The sequence below is a fragment of the Thamnophis sirtalis genome, unplaced genomic scaffold, assembly GCF_051295495.1.
Source record: "Thamnophis sirtalis isolate CommonGarterSnake01/CBP01778 unplaced genomic scaffold, rThaSir2_p1.2 scaffold_1, whole genome shotgun sequence".
Taxonomy (NCBI): domain Eukaryota; kingdom Metazoa; phylum Chordata; class Lepidosauria; order Squamata; family Natricidae; genus Thamnophis; species Thamnophis sirtalis.
In genome coordinates this window covers 124,093,590-124,113,495 of record NW_028261381.1, presented here as the reverse complement: position 1 = coordinate 124,113,495, position 19,906 = coordinate 124,093,590, and the positions used below count along the sequence as shown (strand labels likewise).

Sequence of the window (19,906 nt, the reverse complement as noted above, 5' to 3'; positions counted from 1 at the left end):
GGTGCGCGTTGGCTTCAGCTTCCGAGTATCTCTCTTGGTCGAAAACGATTGTACTGGATATCCGTAGAAATGTTTTTGAAACAGGTCAGTCTATATTGCTGCAGCGTTTTGCAAAAACCGTTTATATCTCTCTGATCAAGCAGCGCCTCAGTCTCAGTCACTTTAAGAGGAATGGACTTCAACTCCCAGAATTCCCAGCCAGGTTGGAGAATTCTGAGAATTGAAGTTCATCTCTCTTAAAGTAGCTGCGGTTGAGAAGCACTGTCAAAAACATAACGAGGAAAGGTGTAAGAGATTTTGAACTCAAGAAGTTCAAAATCGATTGCATAAATTTCTGCAAAACTTATGTTCTGGCCCAGATTCATAGTGATGATTAATTTTTTTTAGTATTTTAGCACAATTTAAAGTCACATTCAGCTTTTTAAATTTGAGGGTTTTTTTTTTTTTTGCCAGTGACAACCTGCACCGCGGGGTAAAACCAATAATAAATCAACATCGTTCGGAATCATTACGCCAAGAGCTGTATTCAAAAACAGCAAAATTATTCATCGCCACACAAAACGAGGGGCGGACACGGTTCTTGAAAAGGGCCCATTGCCGTCACCGTCTTTTAAACAAAAGAAGAGGAATAATACCAAGAAGTTCCGGAAAGACTCATCATATACATAATCCCCGGAGCAGGGGGAAAAGAATGGCAGTTACTTCTGCGCATGCGTTCAAGGCCGAGCGATAGAGTCTGACTGACATCTCTAGGCGTAGGGAGAAAGACGATAGAGGCGCGCTTGCGCGGTACCTTCAATCAGGTAAGGATGGATTTTCCATCGGCTCGCCAAGCGGTGCTGAACGTAATAAAGGGTGCGCGTGCGGGGGAGTTGCCTCGCCTGCTGCACTGGCTGAGAACATCTAGTAAGCGGAGTTTCTTCTCATTCGTCGTATGATTCCCCCCAACACGTGAAATAGTATAACGTGGGGTCGCCAGACAGTTACGGGTACTCTTTTCCGGGATGTCTCTTTCCATTCCCCCCCCCCCATTTTTTCCCCAGAACGTTTATTTGTTTTATACTTCGCTTATCTGCCCCTTTTTTTCATTGCTTTTGTTACGGGACTGTTGACTTGGGGAAACCGCATGAAGAAACCTTCCTCAATCAGAGTTTAATTTAATCGCACCAAACATGTTGAACCAGATTATTTGTTCATTTGGTCCAATGTATTGTATTCCTGAGTGACTCTGGAAATCCAGAAGAAAGATAAGGTAAAGCTAAAGGTAGAGGTTCCTCTCGGACATATGTGCTAGTTGTTCCCGACTCTAGGGGGTGGTGCTCATATCCGTTTCAAAGCCGAAGAGCCAGCCCTGTTCGAAGACGTATCTGTGGTTATGTGGCTGAAGGCGGCGAGGTGGCGCAGTGGTTAAATGCAGCACTGCAGGCTACTTCAGCTGACTGCAATTCTGCAGTTCGCCTGTTCAAATCTCACCGGCTCAGGGTTGACTCAGCCTTCCATCCTTCCGAGGTGGGTAAAATGAGGACCCGGATTGTTGTTGGGGGCAATATGCTGACTCTGTAAACCGCTTAGAGAGGGCTGAAAGCCCTATGAAGCGGTATATGAGTCTAACTGCTATTGCTATTGCTATTGCTATTACCTTCCCACCAAAGGTGGTCCCTATTTTTCTACTTGCATTTTTACATGCTTTTGAACTGCTAAGTTGGCAGAAGCTGGGACAGGTAACAGGAGCTCAGTTACGCTAGGGATGCGAACAAGCTCAGCATCTTAGCCACTGAGCCACAGCGCCCCTCACCGAAGAAAGATATGGCATCCTATATTGTTCTCCATTAAGACTATGTGGAAGCTGTGCTGCCTTTGAAATTCATTTTCACATAAGCGTCATGATGATTCCCATTAAGACTGAGAGTACACACATGTCCCATTGGGTTGGTTCACTTTGCATCTGGTTGCTTGGTATAAAATTTATTCTCTCTGTAAAAGCCATCTAAATATATGACCTTTGCTATATGTCCCAGCAAAAAATAATAATAATAATGTATTAAGACAATTGTTTATGTTACAATCTTTGGGCATCACTGAACATTCACTCGATTACAATTGGAGGGCATTGTTAGTAGTTAATTTTGAATTTCTATTTTTTTGTTATTTTGCAATGTTGTGTAAAGGATTTTTATCCCAGGAATTTCCCCTTTTGGAGGCATCTTTCAAGGATCAGTTTTGGACACTGTTTTTGTTGATTCCTGATAAACATTTCCAGCATCACTGTTATGTTGACAAGTCTATCCAGTCCTTTCTGACCCTTGCTGCCAAAGTATGGTCAGCTGTATTGAAACATTTTATCAACATTTCCTCTTAAATACCCTTTTACTGCCTAATGCTGAATATGAATAAAAATGCGATGGTGCTGTTTTGGCCCGATTGTCATTCCAGTACATTACTGAGTCTTTCCCTATTTATTTTCAGGACTGCTGTATTGCCCCCAGTTTCTTCTTCTTTCTAGGCCTTGCATTCTTGATTGATAACTAGCTGACTTCATGCTTGTTTACTGATTGTACAGCTAGTGCCATTAATTTTCTTTTGATGAATGTTTGTAGAATCTGCACTTCTAGGAATCTGTGCATTCAGCAGCCAAGTTAAATAAAGGTATTGCCTTGAGTTTCACATGATCATTGCAAAATCTGTTTTCCCTGTTTTTTGCAGATGACTTTGATGAATTTACATTCAATAATGATGATATCATTCTCAGAAGTATTGCTGAAGATATTCGACATCGTTTGCCTGTTGGAGCAGTGCTCAATTCAGAGCATAATGCTATTCAAAAAGTAGGTTTTGCTATTCAACCTTCCCATAAAAGTTGACACATGATTTTTAATTAGAATTTTCTATAAAGCCTTCGCCACCTATGGCTTTGTTGGCTTTTTTGTTGATGTAGTCCAACAGAAGACAGAACATAGATCAAGGTTTAAAGTAAACATTAGTGCAGTAATAATTTCTAGGAGTTATTCATAATTATACCAAGATTATTTTTAAATTTAAAAATGCAAAACATTCTCTTGATTGGCCTTATCTTTAAAGTTTCAGTGTTCTTCAATGGTAAAATAGAAGTATCAATATATTGCTTGTAATTAGATTCTATATTGCTTCTATTGTATTGTTCAATTTTAGAATAAAGTATTAGAAGGTTATAGTATATTGATATATATATTTGTATAATGTATATCTTGATAGATTTGGACATAATCAAATGCTCAGCCGATTGCCTTTATCCCAGGGATAATCTAGCCATTAGGTAATATAAGGCAGTCTTCTCAAATGGGTTGATATTGGGATGCAGCAAAAATATCTTGGAGGAGAAAGCTATGTCCCATATCCTGCCCTTTAAGTTAGTCTCCTGCATCAAGGTACATGAACAATTAGGAGCAGCATCTTTTTCTTTTTTTCTAAATCTGGTGAATATCTGGATTCTGCTAAAATGGAAAATGTTGTTTCGTATGGACGAATATGTGATTTTTTTTACTTCATTTGTATAAAAGTGTCTGAATTTTCTTATAGAAAACTGGATTGCAAGCTGTTAATTTCCATCAACTAATATCTCATTGGTATGATGAATAAAAAGTAGTTTGTTGTCAATTGAAAATACCATAGACAAATTAGTGTGGGAAATTCTGTTTCTGTTTCTTGGATTCTTCTGATATAAAAGGGAGCAGGCTTCACTTTTTCATGAAGAGTGGACTGATAGTTATCAGATATGTTTTCCACTTCGGAATCAACTCTTAGGAATTCATCCTTTAAAGTTATCAGGAGAAAAGCTGCGACTCTATATACAATTGTCTCCTGTGATGATCCATGTAAGCCACAGGATGAAATGTTTTTGTGAAGATTTACTAGGTGTTAGAGAAGATCTTTCTAAACTCAGCAGTAAGAACTATAGCAGAGTTTCTCAACCTTGACAATTTTAAGATGTATGGACTTCAGTTCTCAAAATTCCCTAGCCATTCCCTTGCTGGCTGAGGAATACCGGGAGTTGAAGTTCACAAATCTTATTGGAAGTCCACAGGGAAGTAGTATCAGTGGTTGCCCCATCCTTATGGAGTAGTCTTCCCGAAATATCAAGGACTAGGCAGTCTCCTAATTAAATTTTAGGAGGGCAATGAAGACTGGTTCTGCTAAATGTTTGGGATATAAATTGCTTGCTAACTAAATTATTCAGTGTGATGGATAATTTTTTTAAAGTTATGTGTAATCTGGATTTTTGAATTTTGGCCTTTTAAACTTGATTTTATGATATTCTTTTGTACATTTATGGTGCTTATTTTTTCCATTTCATCTCTATGCATTGTGATTGTGAACTACTAGAGTCATTCAGATATGATAGATTATAATTTCTATAAACAAATAACATAGAAAATGTATGATTATTGAATTTCAATGGCATATAAACTGAGGTGGGGAGAAAATGTCCCAAATATTTATCAAGTGTGCCTTTTTTTTTCTTTAGCTTCATGAACAGACAGTACCCACCATTCATGTTGATGCTTTCCTTTATGATGATGATTGTATTGACTCTTTATGTGAAGAAGGAAAGATGAGCAGAAATTATTGTCTAGCATGTGGCTCTCATCAGACAGCACCATTAGGTAAGCAGTTAAATATTGTATTTTGTTTTTAACCAAACTGCAGCACTGACCTGAGTGTTCCCTTGCTGTATATCAGGCCAATCATTTTGGGCTGGAGTTTGTGGCTGCTTACATAACATAAATATTATGTGGCCTTGCTTGTTCAAGAAATAACTCCTACGGCAGCCAAGCCAGGCACAAAGCACCTTTTGATTAGAAGGCAGCTGATTAGGTTGCTTCTCAATAAACAGATACTTCTCACTCTCCAGAAAGCTTTGTAGGAATTTATTGTAACTATGCATATTTTTAATCATGGAGTAAAAAGGCACTACATCCCTTTTTATTTCCTAAGAATGCTAAAAGACTACGCTATATGTTTTTACCTTATGGTTTGCAAGATTTCAATTATGTTTTTGGTTCTCAGTATAAAATTTAAAAGAGAGTCTAGTCATTAAGACAGAAAGCCTAATAAGTGCCAGAGGCAATATCAGAAGTTACATTAGTACCTGTGTGTGCTAAGGTAGACGTGCTCATGATCCAGTGACTAAAGAGACTCTCAGTCATCCAGGTCATGGTTGTCTCAAAGGTGCTTTTTCAAGAGGCAACTGGACTTTCTGGTTTTTTCTTTTCTGGTTTGAAGCTAAAGAAGCTTCTTGGATGAGAAGCAGAAAAGAAAAGCAGAAAGTTGGGATAGTGGTTAAGGCATAAGGGTTATTGTTGCTATGAAGAAAATAGGGGGAAGGGCATATTATATATGTTCACTGCCTTGGGTTACTTTTAAAGTAATAAAGGTGGGATAAAGTCTAATAAATAAACAAACCTTTCTACATGTATAGTGTATGAAGTTATACATTCAGAAATCTTTATATATGTGCTACACGTCTTCCTTGAATAATTCTGTTTTAATACTTACAAATTGTCACAAAAACAGTACTGTGTTTCTCTGAAAATAAGACAGGGTCTTATTCCCCCCCCCAAAATGTTGCTTGAGCCTTACTATCGGGGGGGGGGGTGTTATTGGTTTGTGGTTGCCAGGTGACTGCTCTCTTGGGAGCGGGCACCTGAAGAGCCGGGCGCAGCCTCAGGGGCAAATGACTGTGTTGCGCTGTCGCAGCAGCACTACACAGCAGCCATGAGGTGACCACACTCACGAGCAGCCTCCTGGCAACCCCCCTTTCCAGCCAGGCAGAATGCCACTCACTGACCCAGTAATCGTGGCACGACAAAACCGCGCTTGTCAAAATAGTGGTGATAAAACCACATCGCTAAAGCCGTGACGTCATTACCGCGCGTCATCACCGCTGCGACAACAGCGCGGCGACGGAAGGGTGCTTTAAAACAGCGCGGCGGCAGAAAGCCGGTTTAAATTAAGGTAAGGGTTAGGATTAGGTTTAGGGGTTTGCTTTAGGGTTAGGTTTAGGGTTAGGTTTAGGGTTAGGTTTAGGGTTAGGTTTAGGGTTAGGTTTAGGGTTAGGTTTAGGGTTAGGTTTAGGGTTAGGTTTAGGGTTAGGTTTAGGGTTAGGTTTAGGGTTAGGTTTAGGGTTAGGTTTAGGGTTAGGTTTAGGGTGCTGAGTGCTTCGGAAGGCGCAGATTTGCCCTCCGCGATTATGTCATCGTGGTAGGGTCGCGTTTTTCCTTAGCGCTTCAAACGGTGCGGATTTGCCCTCCGCACTTATGTTGGCGCAGATAAGGGCTTTGCGGTTTTGTGGTGGAACCCCCAGTAATATCCCAAAGGCGCTAAGCCGCATGGTGCTCTGCCTGGCTAGAAAGGGAGGTTGCGTGAGCGCCTGTTCTGCCCCCAGCTCACGTGCCTCCCAGCCTCCCTATGCCCTGGCCCAGCTCTCCCTGCAGGGCCAGGGCGCCGGCGCCGCCACACTCCCACTGCCGCGCTCCGAGCATTACCGACTTCCAAACTCTGGCGATCCGCTGCCGAGTCTTCCGGAAGCGGCTGCTCTGGGACTACACTCTATGGTTGTGGGCTGACAGCATATTGAGGCTGGGAGGCACACGAGCTGGGGGCAGAACAGGCGCTCGCACAACCTCCCTTTCCAGCTGGGCAGAGCGCCATGCGGCTTAGCGCCTTTGGGATATTACTGGGTCGGTGAGTGGCATTCTGCCCGGCTGGAAAGGGGGCTTGCCGGGCGGTAACCCTCTGCTCCAGCTGGGCACAGCGCCACTCACCAACCTAGGGCTATCCCGAAGGTGGCAAGCAATGTGAGCGCCTTTGCCCCCCCTCGCCCCCAGCTCCTGCGGCTTGGCACCTTTGGGATATCGCTAGGTTGGTGAGTGGCGCTCTGCCTAGCTGGAGGGAGGGGTTGTCCAGGGGGCTTATTATTGGGGGGGCATATATTTTTGCCCACAGGAAAAATATGGCATGGCCTTATTATCAGGATATGTCGTAGTTTTGGGGAAACACGGTATCAGCACCAATATTTTAAAAAACTCTTCAGAAGCCATTAGTATTATATTCATATATTTTTATATTTCAGATTTAAATACAAATTTTAGCAGTTCAAAGTAGTTTACATGAGAATGTTAGAGAAGTATATATTAAAATCATAAGCATTTGAAAATTATTTAGAACTCTTTTGGATCTTACTTGAGTTCAACTCAGGCAAAGTCACCACTTTTATTAAAACAGAACATCTTTCTTCAGGCTTTCACATAAGCCTGAAAAGAAATTGCATCTGCTTTAAGGAGATAAGTCTCTAAAGCTGATGCAACTTTTAAAATTTGGGATGAAGAAAATTAAATTGCTTTCATAAACAGCAAAAAAATATTTTATTTGTATGTGATCCAAGAGGAACGTGGTGGCTCGGTGGCTAAGATGCTGAGCTTGTCGATCAGAAGGTCGGCAGTTCGAATCCCTAGTGCCACGTAATGGAGTGAGCTCCCGTTACTTGTCCCAGCTTCTGCTAACCTAGCAGTTCAAAAGCATGTAAAAATGGAAGTAGAAAAAAGAGGAACTACCTTTAGTGGGAAGGTAACAGTGTTCCATGCGTTTTCAGCATTTAGTCATGTTGGCCACATAACCACGGGGACATCTTCGGACGGTGCTGGCTTTTTGGCTATGAAACGGAGATGAGCACCATCCCCTAGAGTTGGGAACGACTAGGAGAACCTTTACCTTTACCTTATGTGATCCAAAAAACTTTTTCCAAAATATTTTCAGATGTACCTCTTTTTTTCTGAATAATTATGAATCAAGAAATTGTAAGGATAATCTATTTTCAAATGTCCAAATGACAGGTTAATTAGTTAGATATGAACACATTGGAATGTGCTTCAAAGTCAGCATGCTAAATCTTGTTGTTATGCTCACTTAATACAATGCAAGGAAGGAAAAAATAAAATCCAGGCTTTGCCACCAGCACCCGAAAACAGAATGAGCACAGATTAAAATGCTGTCTTTGCAAGAGTCTAGCTACTCAAAGAACCATGTCCATAATGTATTCCACTTAAATGCATATAGTTCAGTTTTCAACTATGGCGAACCCCATTCAGGTCATTGATTTTTCAAAATTGCCGCAGAGGTGGCTCAGTGGTTAGGGTGCAGTACTGCAGGCCACTTCAGCTGACTGTTATCTGCAGTTCAGCGGTTCAAATCTCACCGGCTCAAGGTTGACTCAGCCTTCCATCCTTCCGAGGTGGGTGAAATGAGGACCCAGATTGTTGTTGGGGGCGATATGCTGACTCTGTAAACCGCTTAGAGAGGCCTTAAAGGCCTATGAAGCGGTATATAAGTCTAACTGCTATTGCTATTCATTGCTATTGCTATAATATCCAAAATACTCTTGGGAATATTTTTATCATTGCTCAAATCAAAAATGAGAATTTTCTTTAGAAAGTTTTGTTTTAATCCAAGTTAATGCTAACCATAGCTACAACATGCTTTATTTTATTGTTGTTTCCCAGAATTCATTTCCCATTCCTTTTCCCTTGTGGAACTGAAGTTCCTGTACCAGGAAGTATTGCCTGACCTGACAGGGAAGGTTCTGGTTGACGTGGGCTCCAGGCTTGGAGCAGTCCTGTTTGGGGTAAAAACTACACCAGAAATTGGTTTACTGTCTATGCTGTATAATATTATTTAAGCAAGTTTCTGGTTGCTATTTTTTGAACCTTAATTTGTTATTGATTTGAGGGATGGGTTTTGCTGAATTGTTTGCTTCTTACGTTTAATTTTGAGATTTGATTACTGACATTACTCAACTTGAATATAGTTTTTGGAATGCAAAAGTTGAAACATAAATCCCTTATTAGAGGAACCAGCATATTATGGTTATTCATTAAAGACATGAATAACCTCAGAAATAACAGGCTGTAGTCATCAAGCTCTACCCTTGAAAAGAAAGGATGCTGGCCTTATCCTTTGCATGCTTTTAGAATTAACTAATCTCTTGTGCAATGGTGATATTCCTGCTCTTGACTTAAGAAACTATTTTTAGCAAGTAGATGCAGAATCAACCTTCACATTTATCCTAAAATAGAAAGTGTGATTATTGTTCACATAGTTCGAAAGTAATAACCTTTTACAGGTTGAAATAACAGAAAACAGAATATTCTGGTTTAAAACTAAGTATTCTTCCAGCTGAGTTTGATTTCTCTTGACTACATAAATATGTTCATGCAGTCCAGGGATGGGTTGCTGCTGCTGGTACTGCTGGTTCACAACCCGAGCACAATGTGCACAGTTCAATGTAAATTGTTCTGTTGCATACGCACAGAACATTCTGGTTTAAAACTAAGTATTCTTCAAGTTGAGCTTGATTTCTCTTGACTACATAAATATGTTCATGCAGTCCAGGGGTAGGTTGCTGCTGGCGTTACTACCAGTTTGCAACCCATGGGCAATGTGTGTGCACGCTTTGTGTGCGCGTGCGCAGTTGCATTTAAATTGTCCTGTACATATGCGCAGAACATGTGTTAAGAACTTGGACTCCCTCCAGTGGACATTGTTAGTATTTCTTTTTGGACATATACTTTTCTGGACCATTTACAGCTTTCTATCGGACTCCCATTAGACTTTATTAACGAGAAGGCCAATTCTAAGATCCTGCCTTCACCAATCTGCACAACCGTTTATCCGCGCAATTTTTATCTGGTATGATGAGTGCATGGGATTGTATGTGCTTGAGTGAATGATCCCACTTTTATTATCCATTATCATTGTATTTTTTATGTGTTTTAACTTTCTGTGGGGACTGCTTGGGTGAATGAATGAGTATGCCTGATTCGGAGGACCTGCCGGGAGAAGCGGGGGCCATGGGGGTGGTTGGGGGAACTAGAGACACGGGAGAGGGTCGGGGTATTACGGTCGTAACAGGGAGGGGCAGATATGGCGGGGACTTCAGGGCAGGCCATTACCGGGGAAGGAGGGTTCGCTACATTACAGAGATCCCTCCTTCCGGCCCTGTGAGTCCCACTCCGAGACCAGATGGCGCAAGTAATCAGGACCCTGGACTCAGGCTGCTGTCGCTAAATGCCAGGTCTGTGGTACATAAAGCTCCTCTCGTCCGGGACTTAATTTTAGACGAGAGGGCAGACCTGGCATGTATTACTGAAACCTGGCTGGGCCCAGAGGGAGGAGTCCCCCTTGTAGAACTGTGCCCAGAAGGATTTCAGGTGCTGCACCAGCCGAGAGCTCAGGGAAGGGGTGGAGGTGTGGCCGTTGTTATCCGGGAGTCGTTAGTTCCTCGTAGGGTCCCTGCTCCGGAGCTTGTCGGGTGTGAGTCTCTGCTGATAAAGTTGGACCTCAAGGGTCAAGTGGGTTTGCTGTTAACGTACCTGCCTCCCAACAGCGTTGCAGCAGCCCTCCCCTCGCTCCTCGAGTCGGTAGCCGAGCTGGCAATTGAGTTCCCTAGGTTGATGGTCCTGGGGGACTTCAATTTGCCTTCGCTCGGTGAAAACTCTGATGGGGCGCAGGAGTTCATGGCTTCCATGACAGCCATGGGCTTGACCCAAGTAATTCGGGGCCCAACCCATTCGGCGGGTCACATGCTCGACCTCGTATTTCTCTCGGAGCAGTGGATTTGTGATCTTGGTCTGAGGGGTAATGACATCATACCCCTGTCGTGGTCAGACCATTGCCTACTGAGGCTCGACTTCCAGAGGCCAAACCCCCACTGTAGGGAGGAGGAACCGACCAGGTGGTTCCGCCCCAGGCGACTCATGGAGCCTTTAAGGTTCCAGACGGAGCTTGGGGTTATTCCTGATTCTTTCGCCCACAATCCGGTAGAGGCTTTGGCTGCTGCCTGGCATACGGCAGCGTCAGAGGCCCTCGACCGGATTGCGCCACTACGGCCCCTCCGAGGCGGCGGATCCCGGAGACCCCCTTGGTTTACCGAGGAACTCCGGGAGATGAAGCGCCGGAGGAGATGCCTAGAGCACCGATGGAGGTCCAATAAGTCCGAATCGAACCGAGCAATGGTAACCACCTGCACCAAGGAATACACCAGAGCGCTTAGGGCAGCAAAAAGATCCCACATAGCCACCTTGGTTGCGTCCGCTGAATCCCGCCCAGCCGCCCTGTTTAAGATAACCCACTCCCTATTAAATAAAAGGGAGGTAGGGGAGCCCTTGCAGGGCAGAGCTGAGGATTATGCCCAATTCCTAGCGGACAAAATTGCTCGGTTTCGGTCGGACTTGGACTCCACCCCTGCAGTTCCAGCCGAGGCACAAGAGGATCAAACGGAACATCTCTGGGTTGAGTTTCAGGATGTTACCCCCGGGGATGTGGACAAGGCCATGAGGGCTGTGAGTGCCTCCACCTGCGTACTGGACCCGTGTCCCTCATGGCTGGTTACCAGCAGCAGTGAGGTGACACGAGGCTGGATCCAGGCGGTCGTGACCGCCTCTCTTCGGGAGGGGAACTTCCCCGCCGCACTGAAAGTGGCGGTGGTGAGACCCCTCCTAAAGAAGCCATCTTTGGATCCAGCTGTCCTTAATAACTATCGTCCAGTCTCCAACCTTCCCTTCCTTGGGAAGGTTGTTGAGAAGGTGGTGGCCTTTCAGCTCCAGCGGTCCTTGGAGGAAGCAAACTATCTCGACCCCTTCCAGTCAGGCTTCAGACCCGGCTACAGCACAGAAACCGCTTTGGTCGCATTGACTGATGATCTTTGGAGAGCCAGAGATGGAGGATTCCCCTCCATCCTGGTTCTCCTTGACCTCTCAGCGGCTTTCGATACCATCGACCATGGTATCCTTCTGCGACGACTGCGGGGGGTGGGAGTGGGAGGCACCGTGCTACGGTGGTTCTCTTCCTACCTCTCAGACAGGTCGCAGTCGGTGTTAGTGGGGGGGCAGAGATCGTCCCCTAGGCCCCTAACATATGGGGTGCCGCAGGGTTCGGTCTTATCCCCCCTACTATTCAACATCTACATGAAACCGCTGGGAGAGATCATCCGCAGGCACGGGATCAGATACCATCAATATGCGGACGATACTCAACTGTATCTGTCCGCCCCGTGCCAACTCAATGAAGCGGCAGACGTGATGAACCGGGGTCTGGAGGCGGTTATGGACTGGATGAAGGCTAACAAGCTTGTGCTCAACCCAGAAAAGACCGAGTGGCTGTTGTGTTTCACTCCCAAGGATTCCACCAATATTCCATCTCTCAGGCTGGGGGGTCAAACTCTACACCCCTCAGAGAGGGTTCGCAACTTAGGAGTCCTCCTAGACCCACAGCTATCGTTCGACCATCATTTGACGGCTGTGGCTAGGGGGGCATTCGCCCAGGTTCGCCTGGTGCGCCAGTTGCGGCCCTACCTGAATCGGGAGGCACTCACAACAGTCACTCGGGCCCTCGTGACCTCTAGGCTGGAATACTGCAATGTGCTCTACATGGGGCTGCCCTTGAAGAGCGTCCGGCGTCTTCAGCTGGTACAGAACGCAGCCGCGCGAGCGATTGTGGGTGCACCGCGGTTCACCCACATTACACCTATCCTCCGCGAACTGCGTTGGCTACCTGTCGACTTCCGGATGCGCTTCAAGGTGCTGTTAATCACCCATAAAGCCCTACATGGTAGTGGATCTGGATACTTGAGAGACCGCCTCCTGCCAATTACCTCCCTGCGACCAATAAGATCACACAGATTGGGCCTCCTCCGTATTCCATCGGCCAGCCAGTGTCGGCTGGCAACTACAAGGAGGAGGGCCTTCTCAGTAATTGCCCCGACCCTTTGGAACGAGCTCCCCGTGGAGATTCGTACCCTCACCACCGTCCAGGCCTTCCGCACAGCCTTGAAGAACTGGCTAGCCCGTCAGGCCTGGGGATGAAGATAGTTGCCCCTCCCGAATGATGAATGCATGTTGGCTATTGCTTTTATTATATGTGTCTTTGTTATTGTCTACATTTCCCCTTCCCTGATTTATGTGAGCCGCCCTGAGTCCCCTCAGGGAAAAGGGCGGCCTACAAATGTCAATAAATCAAATCAATCAAATCAACAATTTACAGAGAACTGAGCATGCACAGTCTCTAAAATCCAAGATGACGGTGGCCAAGCGGCAGCAAGGGAACTGGTTTGGGGGCGTGGCAGGCCTGGATCGCTGCCGGTTCTGTGACCCAGGCCTGAATTCTACTACCGGTTCAGCCAAATGGGCCAAACCGGCAGCGACCCACCTCTGATACAGTCTTCCCAGAAACTGCATAGAAGTGGCTTGTAATTGCAGCCTTCTGGGATGTTTCTCCTCCCCTCCCCAAGTTTCCAGTCTTGCGCAGAGCCCTGCTATTCCTTAGAGTCCCAACATTATAAAGTTTACATGTCCCTGGACTCCCAGTGAGTGTGCTTAATTCTGCTGAAAATTATTTTGAAAAATATGTTATTTTTTATTGAGACAGAAATAGAAAATTATTGAACGCATGAATAATAATATACTTTCTAATTACTTTTATTTAAATTGGAAGGTCAAATTCAATTAAATCAAAGCAAATTTAGGGACTGTTTGGAACCTATCTGTTTTTTAGGATCTGGCTCCAGCAAAGCATTCAAAAAATGGATATTTCCTTTGTTCCCCCAAATTAGGTATTTCCTAGGCTGCCATGTGAGCATGTGTTTAGCATAGTCGTCATTAATAGGGCCTACACACATTTTGAAAGCAAATGCCTACAGATCAGCAAAATTCAGTTGCTTACTACAGTTCAACTCTATATTCCAACCCACTTTAGCAACGTCTCAGTTTTTCTACTTTTATTTTAGGCCTACTATTATAGTTCAGCATCCCAGATCTATGGAGTTGAAATGAACGGAGACTTTTGCCAGTTGCAGGAAACTATCATTTCAAAGTATCGACTTGACGACAGAATAAAGGTGAACCAATACCTTTGATTGCTTTGTTTATGTATGGAAGGGCTGCAGGTTAGCATAATGCTCTTTTTCTTAGAAATGCAATATTAGCTCAGTTACTTTAAATGTCTCAAGCAAGAAACTTTCAAGTAAATATGGCTGAAAGTCAGCTGAGCTTCATTTGTATATAATTAGTGAAAACCAAGAGGAATATAATATACTCTGGATAGGTTTAATATTGAAGAAATCTTGTAGCCATCCAAATCTTTTGCTTACATAAGTTCTTGTAAGGACAATAAAGAAAACACCCAGCATTTTTCTAACTCTCAGGTGTTACACTTCCCATGTATTAGCTTATCATTCTGATAATTCTGTAAGGGAGCAGGTTTCCACACTACTGTACATTCTTGTGTCAGTGTTGCAGCTGTGAATTGAGGAGAAATTGAAGCCAAGAATGATCAACTTCCTTAACATTCATGGCCAAGATGAGAAATTTCTGATTCCTACCTAAATTCTTATCTACAATTTGATACCATCTCATATGAATATAGAAATACAGATTTTGATATTTTGCAATAACTTTAATCTTACAATCTTCCTTAATAAGAACAATATTTGACCATCTGCCATTAAGAGAGTGTGTTGGGTTGAGGTAGTGCTGGAGATCCAAACTCAGCAAGTGTCATTCTACTATACTCCTGATGTGCTTTGGGGTATATGCATTGTACTAAAAGGAATACCAACTAATGAAATAGCAGTAGGTTCCATTTTAAACAATGTTCATAATAGGATTATCTTGGATGCAGTATACAGGTTTAGTTCAGCTATTTGAAAAGAGGAGACAGAAAGTTCCTTCATCACTTCAACCCACAGACTTGTTTTACTAAGCATAGGCCAACAGAGACACTGGGTCTCTGTATATAGAGACCCTTCCTCTTATTGTGTCTTACAATTTTTCTTATTGACAAAACACTCCTCTACGTTAAAAAAAACAGAGAAACTCCAACAAGCAGACTTCATTTTTCTGTTCACCTTCAGATCTATTTCATACTTATGGCACTGTGTATCTCACAGCTTGCTTACTACATAATTTTTAATTTCTTTCTAATACAATGAATGATAAGATTAATAGCAATCTACGATATTGGAACAATTATTTTCTAATGATCAAGAGATGAGTCATGTGTACTGATACAAGACTAGTAGAAGGGTCAGACCTAGATGGTTTTCCTTGATCTGAACATTTTTTTAACAATCTTAAATATTATCACATGGTTTTTCATTTGAACTTCTGCAAAATCATTTCTCTTTAGGTGATTAATGCAGATATTTGTACTCAAGCTTCACTTCTTCAAAATGCAGACATTGTTGTAATGAATAATGTCTTTGAATATTTTCTTGACAGATCAGAACAGGCTAGGTAAGTTCTCTTTGTTCTGAAATCTCTAGAAACACTGTCTAACACCCAACCAACTATGCATATGTTCTTTAAAATCCAAGCCAGTATATAAAAATATAATTGTGAAAACTGATTCCTTTGTTCTTTTTCGGGATGTAAAAACATTCTAATTAAAGACAGCTGAATAAAAAGCTTGTGAAACCTATCATTTCCCTCTTGCTAAGACTAAAACTGGACACTTAAAGACACTTGTGCAAATCCATTTTTATTGTTTTATTAAATTTGTAATTTAATAAATTTATTAAATTTCTCTGTACCAAGTGAGACTATTTTGGGCAAAATGAAAATCTGTCAAAGATCAGTTTGCCTTTTAAAATAAATTTTGAAATAATTCTCTCTTTTAAAAAAAAAAGTATTTTTATTATACAGTTTTCTTTTTTTCACATCACAGTTTCAGCTTTGCAACAGCGATATACCGGTTATATCTACAGATTTTTACATTATACATACTATTATGTCTCCTAGTATACAATATCATGTTCATAATTATTGTTTCCATATTTCTAACACAAATCTATATAATTATCATTCTAGATATTTTATTTTACATTTACATTTAACAATGTAAGACAATTAACGAATCAGATATTAGAAATAAGTATAATGTTAGACAAAAGAATACTTAATGTAAATAATATTACGGTAAGATGTTATAAAAATGAAATCATTCTCATGTTTCATGAACCTCAACAATATGAAACATAATTTTCATGCTGTAGGTGGTTGTAGTGTAAATTATGTAAGGTTACCTGCTGATTCAATGTGCTTAATTTATTTTATTTGCTCTAATACACAAAAATAAATATTAAAAGATATCAAACAGAAAAAATATGAGAAGAAATTAAAGTAGTTTATCAGTGTGCTTGATAAAGAGGTAGGTCACATGGATAATTTTAATAAAGAAAATGAGAAAAAGTTAAATTAAGCAACATGATACTTCAAGTATCATCAATCATATTAGATAACAATCAGCGGTGGTATTCAGCCGGTTTGGGCCAATTGGTCCAAACCAGTATTGGAAATTGTAGGTGGGCCTGCCCACCCACCCCGGCTATATGCCATCCTACTTAGGCACGTTTTTTAGGCCGGGCGCATGCGCAGAAGATGCACACGTGAGCAAAGCGCATATGCAGAAGGCCTGGTACATGCACGAAGTGCGCACGCGGGGGGCAAACTAGTAGTAACAAAATGTGAAACCCACTGCTGGTAACAATTCTTGAAGAGATTATCCAAATTCAGATGAAAGATTGAGAAAAGCTTCCATTCTTTTATTGAAAATTTCTGAACTAACTTGCTGATATAGTGAAAAAAAACATTCCAAGCCATAATTCTTTTTTAAGTATCATCATTAGATGGATGATCCTCATCTTTTTTCCAATAAAGAGAATAGAGAGCATTATTTAACAGAAGTAAAGGTTATTCCAAGTGTTCTGTAAAATAATGTGCTACATCTAACATGACATGACCTGCATCTACTTGCTCTGTTATCACTCCCATACCTGATGCAGCGCCACCAAAGATCCCCTATTCCTGCAGAATTGATCTGAAATTCTGAATATGGGGAAATAAGGAAGAAGTTATTCGTTGTCAAATGCTGCCCCAGTAGTATAATGACACAGTTGGATAGAATTCTCTTATCTTCACCAAACAGGGAGATCCCCTTTCTCTATTATCACAAAGTGTTTGTCATAATTTCATATTATAAAGGAGATCTGTATATGTGTAAGGAAATAGAATCCAGTACAAGATCCAACTTGATTCTATTATTATCCTAATAAGCTATGATATTCTAGAAGGCCAAGTTATTTTTCCCATATTATTTGGCCTGTATGTCTTTTCTTGTACATGCAGCTCAGGCAGTGTTCCAAACATTTAGAAGCTGCCCATCTCCCTCACAGATCAACTCTTGGTTTCTTGTGTTGTTTCATATGACAGAATTTTTGGAGGAGTTGTTTTATAAGAAATGTACTTTGTTTTACTTCTAGAGCATGGAAAATCATAAGTCAAAATGTAAGAAAGCCAGGGTCTTTATTAGTGACTGTCCCAAGCCTTGAAAAGTCTCTCTCAGAGCTTCAGGTAAAGAGCTATTTTTCAAACTATTTACATGGCAAGTTTTTCTTGGTGCGTGTTATAGGTAAATCATGAATTAATTATAGTTGCTGAAGTGGCATTGTAAGATATAGAAGCATATTTAAATTGACTATGTAGGTATTATCTACAGTAGTTTGGTTTCACAAAAAATGTGATGTTATCTCATTTTTAGTTGTTATTTGATGGTATTTTGCTTACGTACTTTCAGCATTTCTGAGATTTATGTATGTTGTAGTGAATTGTTTAAATTTCTTTTCAGGTGGACATTCAGCTCAGCCAGTGGGTAAAAGCAGTACCAGTGCAATATGATGAATTCTTAGAAGATGCTGATAGAGAAGCACTTAAAGAAATTTACTTGTACAGAATTCTATAGCATACAAAATATGTACATTTGCATCAAGTGCTTTTTAAATAAAAAAGAACATTTTAAAGAATGTTAGTTTGTTAAATTTTGTTATGAACTGCCTTTGAAAATAATATGGAAAATCAGTGATGCATTTTTGGTAAATAAACATGAAGGCGTTAAAAAAGAACCTCCCTGGTTTATTTCCAGTGAGGGTTTATTTATTTATTTTATTTTATTAACTTGTATGCCGTCCACTCTCGGAAGACTCAGGGCGGCTAGTTAAAGAACTGGAAATGCTGCATTTGCCATACTTTACAACATATTGTTCCTTCTCTTTCATTTATATTTTTTCTTTGCATTTAAATGTGGTACATAGTTGTACAATCATTCCAGGACTTCTTGCCTACATGAGGTACATGTTTTCTGTACAGCAAGCATCTTTTGATTAATTTCTTAACTTACATGAAAATATATGTTTGCTTAGGTTTGGATCAACCAAACATGAACCATCGCTTGTGACAGGAATTAATTTACCAACTTGTCACATTATGGGTTGACAGGGATTAGTCTGAAGTCATCCAGATGACTGTCATGACAAAGGCAGGACTTGAACTGTACTAGTAGACCAAACTGACTGTCCATTGCCAACAATAGCTGAATTGTAAGTCCCCCAGAGTCATTCCTTGAGATAGATGGATGGATGGATTAAATAGAAAGATTCTTCCAAATCCAGAGCGCTACAATTGTCACTCCAGCTTGACTAAAGTTGAATGAGCTCTGTAGAACTGTATCAGCAACTCCTGCAGCAGTCTGAACTTTGAGTTAATTCTAGAACAACATTCTTTGTTGTGACTTTTTAATGATGGTTTTAATACTAGGTGTCCATTTCAAATCCAGGGAGACTATAGAACCCAGAAATTTGAAGGTCTCCACTATTGATACTGTGTTATCTAACGTAGTAAGATGTGGTAGAATAGGAGGGCTCCTTTTAAAATCCAGTTTCATTTCTACAGTTTTAAGGATGTTCAGCTCGATTGTTCTGGCTGCACCACAGGGCCAGTTATTCAACTTCCCATCTACCTGCAAACTCATCACTCTCTCGAATGAAACCAATGATTATTGTGTCATCAGGATAGGTTGCTATTACGTTTTTATAATATACATAGGTTACAATAACATAAGATATACATTCTTTAAGAAATGACAAATACATTAATAAATGAAACCAACAGTCCATATTTTTATTATTCATTGCATAAAACAAAAGATCTCAAATATTGTATAGCTTTATTTAATAAGTTATAGTGAAGTCTACTTACTTAAAGAGCTATTTATAAGTTACCACTAGATGGCATTCAATATCTTCGGTTAAGGATTATTTATAAAGGTAGCCCTAACTTTCGTTGAATTTTTGTCTCAATTAACTTTTTGTTTGTGTAAACCCAAGCCTCCATTAAAGCAGGTACTAATCATTTGTTGAGTATCCACCAAATAAATATTGTGCTTTATTGTCAAACCAGTGGTGGGAAAGACAATTGTCCTTTACTTTAATATTAATACAAACATATCAATTCGTAGAGAATAAAACAAAATATATCATTGACACATTCACACTTTGATTTAACCATTATTTATTGAATAAATTTAACTGGCTGGTTTACTTAATTGTCATAATTCATGGAAACCCCCCTAAAGGCAGGGGTCAACAACACATAAGCCCAAATGAATCAATTAAATGAATCAATTATGGCTTAGTAAGATATATCTGTCAAGGGAATCATATCACAAAAGTGCTATTATATTTGTATCCTGTTTTGGGGGTTTCCGTTGTCAAGAAAAAGGAGGACAAAAATAAGAAAAGTGGAAGAGCTATTGTAGTCAGGGTCATTCTGGTAACTTCAAATTGAAGCATCTCTGAATTGGCTATCCAATTTATTGGATAAAATTTAGTTACCTAATGAGCTCATACAATCGAGATTTTACTCTACTGTCACCTGTTTTTGAAGTGCATCTTCCCTATATTCCCATTAAGACCAAGTGCAATTCTCGGCTGAAAACATTTATGTACTCCTGTCATGCCTGGTATGGAAAAAAAACCCTTTCACATATT

At 41.1% G+C, this 19,906-nt stretch overlaps 1 protein-coding gene across 1 annotated transcript; it reads left to right on the top strand.

The window, feature by feature from the left end:
- Nucleotides 1–794: 794 nt before the first annotated feature.
- Nucleotides 795–17,974, top strand: LOC106554206 (uncharacterized). The gene is made up of 8 exons (XM_014072822.2): nucleotides 795–906; nucleotides 2,704–2,825; nucleotides 4,502–4,640; nucleotides 8,535–8,656; nucleotides 13,814–13,924; nucleotides 15,214–15,320; nucleotides 17,345–17,435; nucleotides 17,710–17,974. Exons 1-8 carry the CDS (start codon nucleotides 810–812, stop codon nucleotides 17,821–17,823), a joined length of 903 nt encoding a protein of 300 aa, XP_013928297.1. The 5' UTR covers nucleotides 795–809; the 3' UTR covers nucleotides 17,824–17,974.
- Nucleotides 17,975–19,906: the final 1,932 nt, after the last annotated feature.